At 33.5% G+C, this 15,734-nt stretch overlaps 1 protein-coding gene across 1 annotated transcript; it reads left to right on the forward strand.

Moving 5' to 3' along the window:
• The first annotated feature begins 6,208 nt into the window (after positions 1 to 6,208).
• On the forward strand, positions 6,209 to 13,369 carry LOC129909964 (E3 UFM1-protein ligase 1 homolog). Its single transcript, XM_055987148.1, has 4 exons — positions 6,209 to 6,299; positions 6,377 to 6,488; positions 6,559 to 6,757; positions 11,188 to 13,369. The coding sequence occupies exons 2-4, from the start codon at positions 6,412 to 6,414 to the stop codon at positions 13,234 to 13,236; spliced, it is 2,325 nt and encodes a 774-aa protein (XP_055843123.1). The 5' UTR covers positions 6,209 to 6,299; positions 6,377 to 6,411; the 3' UTR covers positions 13,237 to 13,369.
• The last annotated feature ends 2,365 nt before the right edge of the window (positions 13,370 to 15,734 follow it).

Genomic DNA, 15,734 nt, shown 5'->3' on the forward strand with positions numbered 1-15,734 from the left:
TTATTTTATAAGAAAATTTTGTATTGAAATCCACAGAACCTACTTATGTACAAAAATTGTATTAAATTTAATTTTTTTAACTTTGTTTTCTCAAATTTTGACTTTGAAATCGATTATTTCAAAAACTGTTGATATTTTTATCAACTGGATTTAAAAATTAAAATAAAGTGTGAAATACTGGCTTTTGAAAAAGGTAACATTCATAAACTGTAGGCGTTGCCGTAATTTTTAAATATTTTTTTTTATTTTGAGTTATTTCTTAGAAAATTGCCCCTTCCTCCCTGTATGGGGGAGAGATAGACCCCCATTCCTATAGTAAAAAATGCTTGTATTTGTCTCCTCTACAAGAATCCGTTACTAGTTTTCACCGCCTTAAGGCTTGGCCACACCGGAGGGTATGCGGTAGAGGTACGGGTAGCGGTAACGATATTTGTATGAAAAAAATTCCACATCTGAACGTTTATATGTCAGTTTGGAATTTTTTTCATACAAGTACCGTTACCTCTACCCGTACCGCTACCGCATACCCTCCGGTGTGGCCAAGCCTTTATGGTCAAAACAGACGTGCAGTTTTTTTCCTGCAGTAAAATAAAATAACACGGGCTCTTATGGGAGAAAAATCTGCATGCAGCGCAGAGCTATGCATCATGTCTTTATTTCTAAATTCAATGCCAAGTTACAACAAAAGTACAAAATACTTGCTATTTGGCAGTTGACACAATCTATCATTCAAAAATTCAAATAACGTTCGTTTTGATTTTCTTAAAGGCTTGGCCACACCGCAGGGTATGCGGTAGCGGTACGGGTAGCGGTAACGATATTTGTATGAAAAAAGTTCCACTCTGAACGTTGATATGTCAGTTTGGAATTTTTTGTCAGATATAGTAATTTGTATTGAATATAAACTACTTGTTGTAAAACACTTTATATAAAATTTTCTAGTTGTCATTGAAAATTGCTTTCGAAACTTAAATAATTTAATTTATATTTTTCATCAGTTCAAATCTAAAAGCCGTGTAGATTGTATCGCCAAATATCATTTTCATTTTATATTACTAAATATATAATAACCATTGAATGAATTGGGTTTTATTTACCGCAAATTCTCAGGTTATGGTCCCAGAACAATTCTGAATAAAAATTCTTCAAATCGGGTTATAAGTAAATAATATTTTTTTTTATAATTTGAAAAATAAAAATGGCTGACGGTGAAAAGATTACATTCCCGAAATTCAATGGAACAAATTTTAGTCAATGGAAATTTCGACTAGATTTGCTTTTGGAAGAAAAATCATTGAAGGAGTTCGTGGAAGGGGATTTGACCTCAGAAGCTGATGAAGGCATAGACCAAAAGGAAAAAGACATTTTGTTGGTCAAAGATGCAAAATGCAGAAGCTTGATTGCACAAACAATTAATGATGAGCAGCTTACATATATTATGGATAAGAAAACTGCAAAAGAAATGTATGATGGTCTTTTGAGTATGTTTCAGCGGCGAAGTATTACTAGCCAATTGGTGTTACGCAAACAACTAACGTTAATGAAGTTTGATGGCAATGACATGCAAAAACATTTTGCAAGATTCGACAGCATAGTTCGTGATTTGCGTTTGGCTGGAGCCAAACCGGAGGAGCAGGACCTAATCGTCAGTTTATTTCTCACACTAAACGAGAAATATGATGCTCTTTTCGAATCTCTAAATGGAATGGACGAATCAAAATTGACATTGGACTATGCAAAAAGTCGGTTGTTGGATAGGTTTGCTAAACAAAACGATGGAAGGTCAGCTAAGACAAATGACGCATATGCTATGCAAGCCAAAAATCCAAATATAGTGTGCTTCAAGTGTGGCAAAAAAGGACACATTAAATCCAAATGCAGGTCCAAAGGTAAAAGTTCGAAAGCATTTTCGTCAAAGGCTGAGTCTGGGTCTTTGGATTCAAGAGAAAATAATTCGAATGATTCATCAATTTTGTGTGCCATAAGGGATGATGACAGCGAGGTGCTAATAACACAGACTAGTGGCGAAGCATGTCCTATCAAGAATGACCAGAAACAGGTGCTATCAGCTAAAAGAAAAGATGCAATAGAAATCAAATTTACACTAGATTCTGGAGCTACAGATGACTTGGTAAATGATAAAAAGTTTCTTAGAAATCTGGTTGACATTGAAGAGATGAACATTTCTGTTGCGAAGAAGAATCAGAAAATCACAGCAAGGCAACAAGGTGATATTTTTATTAAAACGTTTTATAACGGTGATTCTTCAGTCAAGAAAATTCCGAATGTGTTGTATGTTCGTGATTTAAAATGCAATCTTTTGTCCATCCGCAAACTAACGAAAAGAGGCTACACAATTGTATTCGAAGGTGATTATGCGTACGCTTCGAAAAATGGTGTAACACAATTTGTGGCGCATGCTAGTGGACAATTATATGAGGTAACATTTCATGTCGAACAAGATTCATTTGCTGGTGTAGCAGGTGAAGATAATTTGAAGAGCGTTTCTCAAGATCTATGGCATTTTCGACTGAGTCATTTAAATGTCTTCGATATGAAGAAACTAATAAACAATTCTATGGTTGATGGAATTGAAAAACTCAAAATAAATACTGATGATAAATTTTGTGAATCTTGTGTTTTAAGCAAGCAAACACGAATACCATTTGACAAACGGGGTATCGAACGATCAAGAAGAGTACTAGAGCTAATACACACCGACGTATGTGGACCCATTTCAAAACCAGCATACGAAGGATCGTTGTATTTTGTTACTTTTACTGATGATTACACAAGAGCATCGATGATTTATTTCATGAAGCATAAGAGTGAGGTGTTCTCTAAGTTTAAAGAACATGTCGAAATGGCAGAAACAATGCACAATATCAAGGTTTCAAAAGTTCGTGCGGACAATGGTGGCGAATATGTTGCGAAAGATTTCAAGAATTACTGCAAGTCGAAAGGGATTCAGATATCATACACAGTCGCTTACAATCCTGAAATGAATGGTATCGCTGAACGCTTGAATCGAAATCTCCAAGAAAAAGCACTCGCAATGTTGACAGCAAGTGGGTTGGATCGAAAGTTTTGGAATGAAGCGATTCTTGCGGCGAATTATATCAAAAATCGATGTCCAACAAGTGCATGCGGCAAACAATTCGACAAGACACCAGCTGAACTGTGGTATAATAAACGACCGAACATTTCAAATTTACGGATCTTTGGTTCAATCTGTTATAATCATATTCCATCCGAGAAGCGAAAGAAATTAGAACCCAAAGCTAAGAAATGTATAATGATGGGTTATGCTTCCAATAATTCATATCGACTGTGGGATATTGACGACAACAAATTAATCATTGGGCGAAATGTTACATTCGATGAAAAGTCAATTTTGTTCCGGACAAAAATCAATGAGTCTTCAAATTCAGAGGCGGTAATTCAATTTGACAACGACTGTAACGAACAATCATTATCACAAGGTCAAACAAACAAGATTGAAGTTGTTGAAGCTGAAGAAGTTGTGGTTACCAATGAAGACGAAGATATTGAAGAAGACTTTACAAGTTGCGGCAGTGATGAAATCCACAGTGTTGACATGGATAACATTGGTAACATCGAACCACCGGTACGAAGAAGTGGACGAGAGCGTAGGCAACCAGATCGATTGAATTTACTTGCAAATTCACTGGATATCGATGAAAAATTTGCTTTATCTGCTGAAGGTTACGTTGAAAACGATCCAACATCAATTCAAGAAGCCCAAAAACGTGATGATTGGCATGAGTGGAAAGCAGCAATTGAATGTGAGTATGAATCTTTACTTAAAAATAATACTTGGACGTTATGTGATTTGCCTAAAAACCGTAAAGCTATTTCAAATAAATGGGTTTTTAAACTTAAACATAAAGCTAATGGGGAAGTTGACAAATATAAAGCTAGGTTGGTTGCTAAAGGGTGCTCACAGAAAGAAGGTTTCGATTACAATGAAACGTACGCACCAGTGGCTAAGCTACCAACTTTGCGCATTTTGTTGGCAATAGCAGTACAGTTTGACATGCACATTCATCAAATGGATGTTAAGGCAGCGTTTCTTAACGGTGATCTGAACGAGGAGATTTACATGCAACAGCCAGATGGTATGGCAAAAGGTTCCAAAGTATGTAAATTGAATAAATCCCTCTATGGCCTTAAACAAGCATCGCGCATGTGGAATGAGAAGTTTAATATCTTCATTACAAGAATTGGGTTCAAGCGTTGCGCTTCGGACTATTGCTTATACACAAAATTTGATAAGGGTGTTCGCTGTTATATATTACTGTATGTCGATGATATACTTATAATTTCTGAAAGTATCCAAATTATTAGCATTGTAAAGCGGTTACTTGCAAAAGAATTTGAAATGACAGATATTGGCCAGGCAGAATCATTCCTTGGAATGCATATTGAACACAATCGAGAAAAAGGTATCATCAAACTGAGTCAAAAGCAATATTTAGAAAATGTTTTGAAGAAATTTGGAATGACAGAATGCAAATCAGCTTCAACTCCTATCGAAAAGGGCTTACAATTGCAAAAAGATGACAAGATCGGCGATTCAAATTTACCTTACCGTGAATTAATTGGGTGTCTTACATATGCAACATTGACAACGAGACCGGATTTATGTGCAGCTACAAATTATTTTAGCCGCTTTCAAAGTTGCTACACACATGAACATTTCACGCATGCAAAGCGAATCCTCCGATACCTTCAAGGGACTTTGAATTTAAAACTTGATTATCGCAAAAGTCTCAAGGCTGATACATTGACCGGGTATGCTGATTCTGATTGGGCCGGAGATAAAAATGATTGCAAATCAACATCAGGCTTCATTTTTAAACTCTTTGGTAATACGGTGACTTGGTCAACACACAAACAACACACGATAAGTCAATCGTCAACAGAAGCCGAATATGCAGCACTCGTTGAAGCAATGAATGAAGCTGAATGGATTAAAGAACTACTTCGTGAATTGGGTATCGAACCAAATGAACCCACCATGATATATGAAGACAATCAATCATGCATTAACGCAGCAGAAAAACCAAAAAATCATAAGCGATTGAAACACATAGCAGTGAAATTCCATGTGGTTCGAGATTCAATTGAAAAGGGATTTGTCAAGCTAAAATATATCCCAACGGGTGAACAAGCTGCAGATATAATGACCAAAGGACTTGGTCGAATTCAGTTCGAAAAGTTACGAACGTATTTAAATTTATGTTAAATTTTTGTTCTAAATATTTTTCTGGATGCTTATGAATTTTTATTTGTTTTTTTTGTTAAATATTAAAAGATACTATAATTTATATTCATATAAAATTAAGAGGCGGTGTCAGATATAGTAATTTGTATTGAATATAAACTACTTGTTGTAAAACACTTTATATAAAATTTTCTAGTTGTCATTGAAAATTGCTTTCGAAACTTAAATAATTTAATTTATATTTTTCATCAGTTCAAATCTAAAAGCCGTGTAGATTGTATCGCCAAATATCATTTTCATTTTATATTACTAAATATATAATAACCATTGAATGAATTGGGTTTTATTTACCGCAAATTCTCATTTTTTTCATACAAGTACCGTTTACCTCTACCCGTACCGCATACCCTTCGGTGTGGCCAAGCCTTAAAATGGAAGAACTAATTGAATTCATAAAAAAAACTTAACCATCTTGTTTTGTTTTATAAATTCAATTATTTCTTCCATTTTAACCGCATTTTTATCGTTTTCTTACAAAAAAAAAATTATAAAAAATATCAAGGTTATCAATTCTTTTTGACAGAAATCGGCATCAATAATTTAAAAAGTGATGCACATGTATTTTGGGTGCAACGCTGCAAGCAGCGATGCCTGCAGATGTGCCGCACATCTGTTTTAGCCATGTTATCGTACTATCCCCATAAAATGTCACTGAACTTAAATCCCAACCCAAAACATCGAACACACCTTACCCACAGATATCAATTTATAAAGATGCCGAGCTTTTATCATATGTTAAATTTCCCAAAAAAATAATTTTATTTTTTGTTGCATATTTGCATATAGGAACTTGTAGAATCCAACAACAAAAACCACTATTCTACAAACACTTTCTCACAATTTGTAATTCAGCAGCCACAATTCACTCACATTTTTTTATTATTCAACACAATTTTTGTTTTTTTATTGACAAAACTAGGGGAACACAAACATCTTTACAAGTGTATGTTGTTGCTTTATTTGCATACCTAGAATTTAACTAGTTATAAAGGTGACGTTTCAGTTTTCATCAAAATACATTTCACTTTAAAATCTAGTTTATAGTTAATTTTATTTTAATTTTAAAAGGAATCCAATAAAATATTATTCTACTCTTCTAAGCCATGTCTTCTGATTGGGATGAAATCAAACGTTTGGCTGCCGACTTCCAAAAGGCCCAACTTACGTCTACTCTACAAAAGTAAGTATCTTAACTTTTTTACTTTTAAAAACAGAGAGTAGGATTTATTTTGGATTTCCAATCAAAACAGGCTATCTGAAATAAATTGCGTCGAAGTTGTGTCCTTGCTCATTCAAAAAGGACTCGTGGAAGTCGTCTTCACCAACGATGGCAAGGAATACATAACACCCGACCATTTGGAGAGAGGCATCTTAGATGAACTTTACGTCAATGGAGGACGTGTTAATTTGGTTGAAATATCCAAGTCATTAAATGTTGATTTTACAAAGGTATAACCAAAATGTGAGTATGCAGTTTTGTATGCTATGCGATTTTGAACACAAATTCACATTCTGAATATAAGGACTGATGCTCTGTCGTTCCCTCTAAGTCTGGATACCTCAATATCGGCGATTTGGCAAATAGAACCCAAGATATAAGCTTTTGTCAAGATATAAGCTTATGACTTATGAAGCCATTTTTTTTTTTAGATATACAGCCCTATTCTGTTATTCGATTCACGTAAAAGTCTAAAATAAGAAGTGTTTTAAAGGTGGTTTTACCAGTTCCAGTTGACTTAGAAACTTGAAATTTTACATACTATCTGTTTTTGGTCCAATTAGAGGAAATCTGAAAAAAAAAAAATGTTGGAAAAGCTTTTGGTTTTCCAGAAAATTCACGTTGCGTTTTCGCAACGCTCGCCGAAAGGGGTATCAAAATTTTTGAAATTATATTTTTTTTACATGGAGTATGAATTATTTTATTTGAGTATTTTTATGAAGAAATGAACCAAATAAAGATATACTGGGTAATGAAAGATTGTTGAAAATAAAATAACAAAATTTGTAATAAGTTATACATTATATTTTGATATTTTATGCTTACTAAGAAAGGTTTTTTGTGTGGTACTCATCGAAGCATTTTGGATATGAATCGAGATATTACATTTCTTGCAGGAAAAAACGTATTGTCTGGAACACTTGTGACATCGTTTTGATATTCAATTCTTATCGTAGTGCAATTACCTAGGGATAACTTCACTGAATTGATTCCTTTCAAAAATCGATAAACCAAATCAGCACCCACCAACAATCGACAATTTTTTTTAAGTCTCACAAACTAGAACATGTAATTTGATTTATTCTCAATGCAGAGCAAAAAACCAAATTTTTTTTGTTGTATTAACATTCACAGTTCGTGAGAATAGAAGTGGTAACTGGTAAATCAGAGTTGACCGAACTCAAACAAATGAGAAAAAGTCATGGTTGCATTGATTTTGCATTTGGTAACGAAAATGAAATTGCACCTGTTCGCTGAAACAACAATTGTAACAGTCTTATCAAATCATTTGATGGATCCACCAATATATCAGGCAAAACGGTTTGATCGAATAAAGGGAAAACTTGTCAACATTCCAATGCCAAATTCAATTCGTGAAAACATCATAACGATGGGTGGAATTGATTTATATGATAACGCTACAAACAAATTATCGGATTCAAACTGATGAAGATAGAAATAATAATTATATTTTACTATCAAATGCGCTGGATGAAGCGTACCTAAAAGTATTGAAAATATATGGCATTTGCAAAAAGTTTGGTAAGGAAACACCAATGCCAAAACTAGAATTTAGAATATTTGTTGTAGATTCCCTGTTGCGATCAGAAACAAACAATGAACCAGATATCCAAACGGAAGGAAATCCCAATGAAGTGCTCCATTTCGACGTTGTAAGTGTTCTAGCCAAACTTCATCAAAAATACTTCGATGAATACCGCACAAAATCCCATTCTTTGAAAGCATAAAATTACCAAATATAACTTATTACAAATTTTGTTATTTTATTTTCAACAATCTTTCATTACCCAGTGTATCTTTATTTGGTTCATTTCTTCATAAAAATACTCAAATAAATTTATTCATACTCCATGTAAAAAAAATTATTTCAAAAATTTTGATACCCCTTTCGGCGAGCGTTGCGAAAACGCAACGTAATGCTTTCATCTTACCTGACAAGCAGGCAACTCAAATAAATTACTTCAGCACTATTTTATAATATAATTTGAACCCTTATTTACCTGTAGTTGAGACCAGTGGCGTATTGAGGGGGGGCTCAGGGGGCTCAAGCCCCCCCCCAAGCCTTCCAGATCATGTTATTTTTTACCTAATTTCATTGTAATACATATGCTTGACTGAAACTTGTTCGTAAATCTTATAGATTTAGAGGCAGCTCAGATGCTCGAGCCCCCTCCAAATTCTGAAACGGCTATTTGTGTTTGTTTGAGTAAGAGCTTTAGCTGTAGCTGGGGGTTGGGTGGTTTTTTCGGATTTAAGTCCAATTCGAAATTCTTCAGATCACTTTTTAGTATAATACGTACGTCAAATAACATCACCGTTTAATTTTGCAAAAGTTCTTATGCAATCTCAATAAACACTTTTTTTCAAAAATTATATACTTCTCAAAGCTATTGGAAATATTTGATATCTCAAAATCTTAGTGGTCATCATATGTAACTAATGGTTTCTTTCAGCAAATGTCAGTTTGGACTTCGAATTCGGATTAAAAAAGCAACATATTACGAAAAAATATATATTTCGAATTAAACATCTAAAATAATTTAATGGAAAATTAGTTTCTAGACTTTCACTTTCTGCATTTTTCATTTAGATTTTCTGATCGAATTCAATTCACATTATTTCGGTTTGTAAATTTGGTGCCTTTTTCAATGAATCTATAATTTTTGGACAAAATATTATCATAACTTATTTGTGTCTCCTTATTTTTTCTTTTGAATTCTTTTTTTCCATTAAAATTGCCGATAAAATGGCATCCAGCAGTAATAATTTAACTTCAGAAACAAAATTAAAAAGGATGATCCTTCAGCTATGACAGTTCAAAGCAATTTCGAAGTTTTTGAAATTGATCCAAATGAAGAATATGATATTTTATTTCACGTGAAATTTAAAAGTGATTTCAATTCACTTTCGGCCGAATTGCGGAACATGGGCGTTTATATCGAAAATGGTGTTTGTCACACAAGAACTTTGAAATCAGGAGACAGTAGTACGAAGCTGTCGACGTCGAGAGCAGTTAAATGCTACTATACCACTTTCAGTACCGCAGCACAGAGCTTCACTCTCGATCAAAGGTGAATATATTAGAGAGACAAATTTTCGTACCCCTCTAAAAAATGTTTTTAAAATTTTCTAGCCCCCTCCAAATTTTTTTCTGGATACGCCACTGGTTGAGACTATTTAGAAAAATTATAATTTTGACTATATTTTTCAAAAGTTCAAAAATTTTACCTTAAAATTTACAAAAACTCGAATTTTCACAGCCCCAAAAAAAGCTCGAAAAAACTTTTTTACAAAAAAATCCAAAAACAGGGCGATTAAATAATTTGACTATCTTTCCAAATCATTTTTTAGTTTATTTAAAAATATAATCAGTTATTTTCCAGAAGTCTTCAAACATGACGTTGCGAAAACGCAACGTTAGCCGGAAATGGGTTAAGAAAGGAAATCCTTCGATTCACGTGAATCGAGTAGCAGAATAGGGTTGATAGACTTAAATCAAATTTTTTTTATGAGGTTCTTGTCTATATTAAACAACTTTTTAAAAAAGCTAAAAATCATTTTTCTAGGACCAGGGGTTTAGTCAGCGCATGCATATGAAATAGCATGAAAAATAAAATACAATCCAAAAAAACATGCATGTCCTGACTAAACCCCTGGTCCTAGAAAAATTGTTTATACCTTTTTGAAAACGTTGTTTAATGTAGACAAGAACCTCATCAAAAAAATCGAAAACCGTAAGGATTTGGGATGAACAAGTTATGAAATTCTGAGAGCCCTTAAGTTGGCCAATCAGCATATTTCGTTTGATCCATTACTTTTGGGACACCCTGTATAGTACCCACCTATATCGCATATACGTACATATTTCAAATAATAAACTTTAACCCTCTTGGGGCGCCATCTAGTGTCAAAATAAAAATTTGAAAAAATTAGAGGATTTTTTTTTTATTATTTAGAAACTGTTTTTCCACTTGGGAACTTGATTCAAAAATAACGAACGCCCTAATGTTTACACTTAAGACGTCAAAGTAATGAAGTGTTATTGTTTATTGTTCATTTCTGAATATTGAAATTTTTTACCATGCCAAACTTTAAATATTATGTTAATATATTATTATATTATAAAGTAAACAAAAATAGCCAAAACAAAACTTTCAACAGACGTTCGCATTATTTGAATCAAAAAGAAGTAGGTACCTAAAGCCAGAACCATAATTGGCGGATGGAGTCGGAAGCTACTGTCAATTGTTGTTGTTTTCTTTGTATTTTCGACAAGTTTTCATCCGTCGAGTGCGGTTGCGAACGCTGTTCCCCTCCGTTTTCATCCGACGATCCGACAATTATAGTTCTGGCTTAAGTTTGTTCGTTTGGCATTCGGGAAAGGACCGTTCTAAGAATTAACAAACTGAAAACGCTATTAGTGTTAATTTAGCCTGCTTATATGATTTGGAAAACTCACGTTTTTTAAACCTCTGAAAACAATATAAAGCCGCGAGCTGCCAGACTTTTGAATTCGTTATAAGAACGCATATGGCTACAAAACTGCATTCTCACTTTAATGTTATACCTCCACTCCTAAAATTTGCTGTGGGCTCTTAGACTATTTATCACATTTGTTTTCAAACACACAAACTTTCAGATAGAACATGTTGCATCCAAAATCGCCAGTGACAACAAACAAATTCGACTTGTCTTGGGTCAGTTAATCGCAGAGGATTATATTGTGCAAGTCGCTCATGAAATCAATGAAAAACTTGCCCAAAAGGGAGAAATCAATGTCTCCGACCTCACCGTCCAGTATGATTTGCCATCTGAATTCTTACAAAACATCATGGAAAAATATCTTGGAAAGATTATTCATGGTCGTCAAGATGCATCCAATCCTCGGACATTTTTCACTCAAGCATACCTTCAACGTTGCAAGTCTAAGATGCGTGGAATTCTAGCTGCCGTCACAAGACCAACCACCGTAGCTTCTATTTACCAACAAATTGGTATTCCTGAAAATATATTTCATTCCTTGCTGGATGAAATTTCTCCAGCTGGTAGTGTTACCACAAAACATTCAAACGCTCAATACGTTCCAAATGTGTATTCCAAAATGCAATCGGATTGGGTAAATTCATTCTACAAACAAAATAGCTTTTTGGAATATGATGCCATTACTAAATTAGGAATATCTGATGCTAAACAATTTATAAAGCAATATTTTCCAAACGAAGAGATGGTTTATTTGAAGAAATGTGCTGTTGGATCGAAAATAATCGATCTAACACTCGTTTCGGCTCTGAATGAATGTAAAGCAACTAATAGCTATGTTGATTTGTCGACTATTCTTCCATCAAATATGTACGACGAAGACATAGAAGAGTTATTCCAGACAACACTTTCTACTCGCAATATTCCAAATAATTTTGTTTATTTAGAAAATATTGTGTTTTCAAATCAATATTTAGCAGAAGTTTTAAAGCCTTGTCAAGATTTGGCAATGGTGAATGCAAAAAAATCAATTGAAAGTGGTTTTTATCAGCAACACATTGCAGAGAAACAGGCTTCGTCTAAGAAGAATGATGGACCTGAAACGGATTATGACTTGAAGGCAGATAAACGGGACGAACGTCGTAAGAAAGGATCTTCGGCTAAGGGTGGAGGTGGAGGAGGTAATACTCAAGGAAGAGAGATTAAAACCAAATCGAACAAAAAACCTAAACATTATGGAAAGAGCGGCGGTAAGGAAGATATTGATTCTGACAACCGACAGGACAGCAAGTCAAACAAATCTCTGCTCCTCGTTAAACCAGAAGAAATGGAAAAAATCATTGGAAAAACACTTGAGGAAGAAGGCATTGATCACCTTAGCGGAGTTATCACAGCACTTTATGAGAATGAAATTAATGATAAAGCCATTCAAGAAGCCCAAAGACTCTTCGAAATGACATCACAAACTAATCGACGACAAACTCTTGCATTGTTGCAAGAGAAAATCAATACATTATTGGTTGATATTCGTTTGTATGAAAAAGGCTTAAAAGTCTTTCCTGTTGATGTGCAATCACAAATACTTAAATATTTGATGAAAACTCTAGGAAATGATATATGCCAAGAGCTTACAGTCTATGTGGCAAATGAATGTAATTTGAATTTAAAATGCGCCAACAATCTTAATATTGACCAAAGGAATAAGATTGCCCAGGAATGCGATCCGGAATACAAAACGCCATTAATTGAGTTAAACAAAGCTCTGAACAAAACAATTGATGAATTTGTGTTAGCCACGGAGGAAGTTCTTAAAGCATGTGGGATGGTAATAAAAAAAGTGGATAAGAAAAAGGATCGTATATTGATAGTTCAACATAAAGAGAAATTGTTACAACAGTTGGATGAGACCGAGGATCATGCGATGGTACTGCATTTAACATCTTTGATTGTCTTTATCACTGTAACGGGATGTATTTTACATGCATCTGGTCGATTTGTTTCGCAAATTCTTGCATATTTACGACCCAATATGAGTTCTGAACAAAATGATTTGCTAATGCAAAGTCATGATCTTGTTTTGAAAATGTTGCAATTGGATAGTGCATCTGATGAATATAAGACCTTAAGTCAACAATTAAACTCAATTCAAGGGGAAATTAAAGGTTTGGCTAAGTCATATACAAAACCAGGGGTAACGAAAGCTGATTAAGTGATTTGTTATATAATTTTTTTAAAGATATTTGTTGCAATTTTTAATTATATTTTAAAAGTTTAAATATTTTTATTATAATGTAATATTATCTTTTGTTTATATTTTCCTTCTTAATAAAAACTTAACCAAATAAAGTTTGTATTTATAAAATTTGGAAATTATTTAAAAATTTAATAATCTTAGGTATATCACAAGGGTTAAGAAATTTGGAAGTTTGGGAAGGAAAGTTTCCCACAGTCACCGCCACAGACCAAAACCATAGGTTATGGTAAGGTATGTAATTCTAAAGCCGTGTGTGAATTGCGTTAAATAGTTAACACCGTGTAAAATTTTTGACACTATTAAGATGAACAAAAAAACTTCAGCTGTATGGCTTATTGTTTAATATTTTTCTCAGCCTCTTTTCTGCCATAAAAAAAAAACAAAACAAAACCATCTGCAAAAAAAAAATTTAACCAGGTCCCAGAGCCCATTAAATTTTTAACAGCTGAAAGATTTGTATTCACCTCAATAGTGTCAAAAATTTTACACGGTGTTAACTATTTAACGCAATTCAGGCCGTGTGTGGATAAATTTATGAGGTAATTTTCTCGTTTTCGCTTTTAACTCAAGAAAGTTATAACAGATTTTATGTTTTTAGGTGCTGTTTTTTTTTAAACAGCTATATTTTTGCCAAACTTGATTTTAAAAATTTAATTAATAACTTTTTAAACTTGTCATGGAACTTTTTTCTGTTATTCAAAAGATTTTCCTGTAATTTTTTCAATTTTTAAGGTAAAATTTTTGAAAAAGAAAATAATTTTTGACGGTTTGTTAGCGGTTTTTAATTTTTTTTATATTTTTGAGATTCTTAAATAGCTCATTCGTTAACTTTTGAATCATTGTTTGTTTTTCAAAAATTTAACTTGTTTGTGTTTTACTTATCGAGGTTACAGAGCCAAAACCACAAATCTGCAAAATTGTAGTTTTGAGAAAAATGGCTTCAAAGAATTGGAAACGGACAGCTGCGTAGGCCAAGTACACAGCGAAATGAAAAATTTGTAAGTGGTAAGTCTTCAAAGTCAACAGCGAAGATGTTAACGAAAAAATACTATCGGGTATTACGTCAAAGTCAAAATAATAAAAATACAAACTAATGGCGTTTTTAATTGGCAATCTGGAAGCAAAAAAAAGCAATCTGAATGCGTTCAATTGGGCAAAACTGACAGTTCTGATTCTGAAAAAAAGAGAATTTCTCTTCTGGTTTTAAAAACAGAATCAAAAGCAGAATCACTCACACATTCATAGATCTAAATGTCAGCAGTACAAAATGTTTGCAGCACAAATACAAATGAAATTTGGCGCTAATACACATATATGTGAAACATGTTAAACTCAAAAAATACATTCACACCAAACTTCAGATTCTTCGGAATAAAAAAAACTGTTCAATTGGGATTCCGAATCGAAGAACAATTCCGGATTGCCAATTAAAAACGCCATTAATTAGTAACTACTTAATAACATACAATTTGAAAAAATTAACATTTTGAATTTGACAAATTAATTTTTTTAAAACTAGTCTATGGGCACGGGCAGGTTCAGAAATGTTAGGGACTAAATATTTAGGTAGTTTCTCGGCCTCTGATTGGTCAACTGTCAAACAAAATCCTTCCAATTTACCTAGGTAATTTTATTGGAAAGCTGACTGGCAAGAAATTTTTCCCTAATAAGGTTAGGAAAGTTTTTTTTGTCAACGAAAAACGAGTAAAAAATGCATTATCGGTTATAATTATTATTATTTATTTATTAAAGTGCAGTGAAATTTGGTGTCTGCCCCACGGGACCTCTAAAATTCTTAAGTAAATTTCGAAATTTGACAACAATGGCGTATCCAAACTAATTTAGTCAATTTGCTCAAATTTCCGTTCAGAAAATGACGTTACCTAAATATCTAGTCCCTAATATTTCCTGGACGTGTACTGTTAAACAACTTTAGCCCCGTTGCATTGGAGGTGGTAGGCTCATGAGTAGATCTAGTACTAGAATTAACACATGATCTTCTACTCGAGGGGATAGAGGAATGTGTAGTTGTTGTACTAGATTTCTACTCCCGAGTAAACTACCACCTCCAATGGAACAGGGCTTTTATTTAAAAATAAGATAAAAGACGAAGTTTTTGGCTTCACAAAAATGAAAAGTAGGTATTTTATTTTTGATGTAACCGTTGTTTTTAGAAAATTGTCCCTCCCAGCTAAACGAGTGGGTAAATCCCCTTTACAATTTCTTCTTGTTACTACACAACCTGTGTATCGTTCCTCTGAATGGTTGCCAACCCAAAAGCACCGTTTTATAGCTTTTGTAGGTATTCATAGCTCTGGTTTTTTATAACTTCAGTTTTTCATACCTTTGACACGCATAACTATGGTATCAATAACTTCGTTGGTTTCCCCTGAACGTTGACGTTCCGGTAAAGAATTTTGCTCATACAAAAACATTAGGTGTGTTTTTTATTA

This window comes from Episyrphus balteatus, chromosome 2 (genome assembly GCF_945859705.1).
Source record: "Episyrphus balteatus chromosome 2, idEpiBalt1.1, whole genome shotgun sequence".
In the NCBI taxonomy this organism is placed as follows: Eukaryota; Metazoa; Arthropoda; class Insecta; order Diptera; family Syrphidae; genus Episyrphus; species Episyrphus balteatus.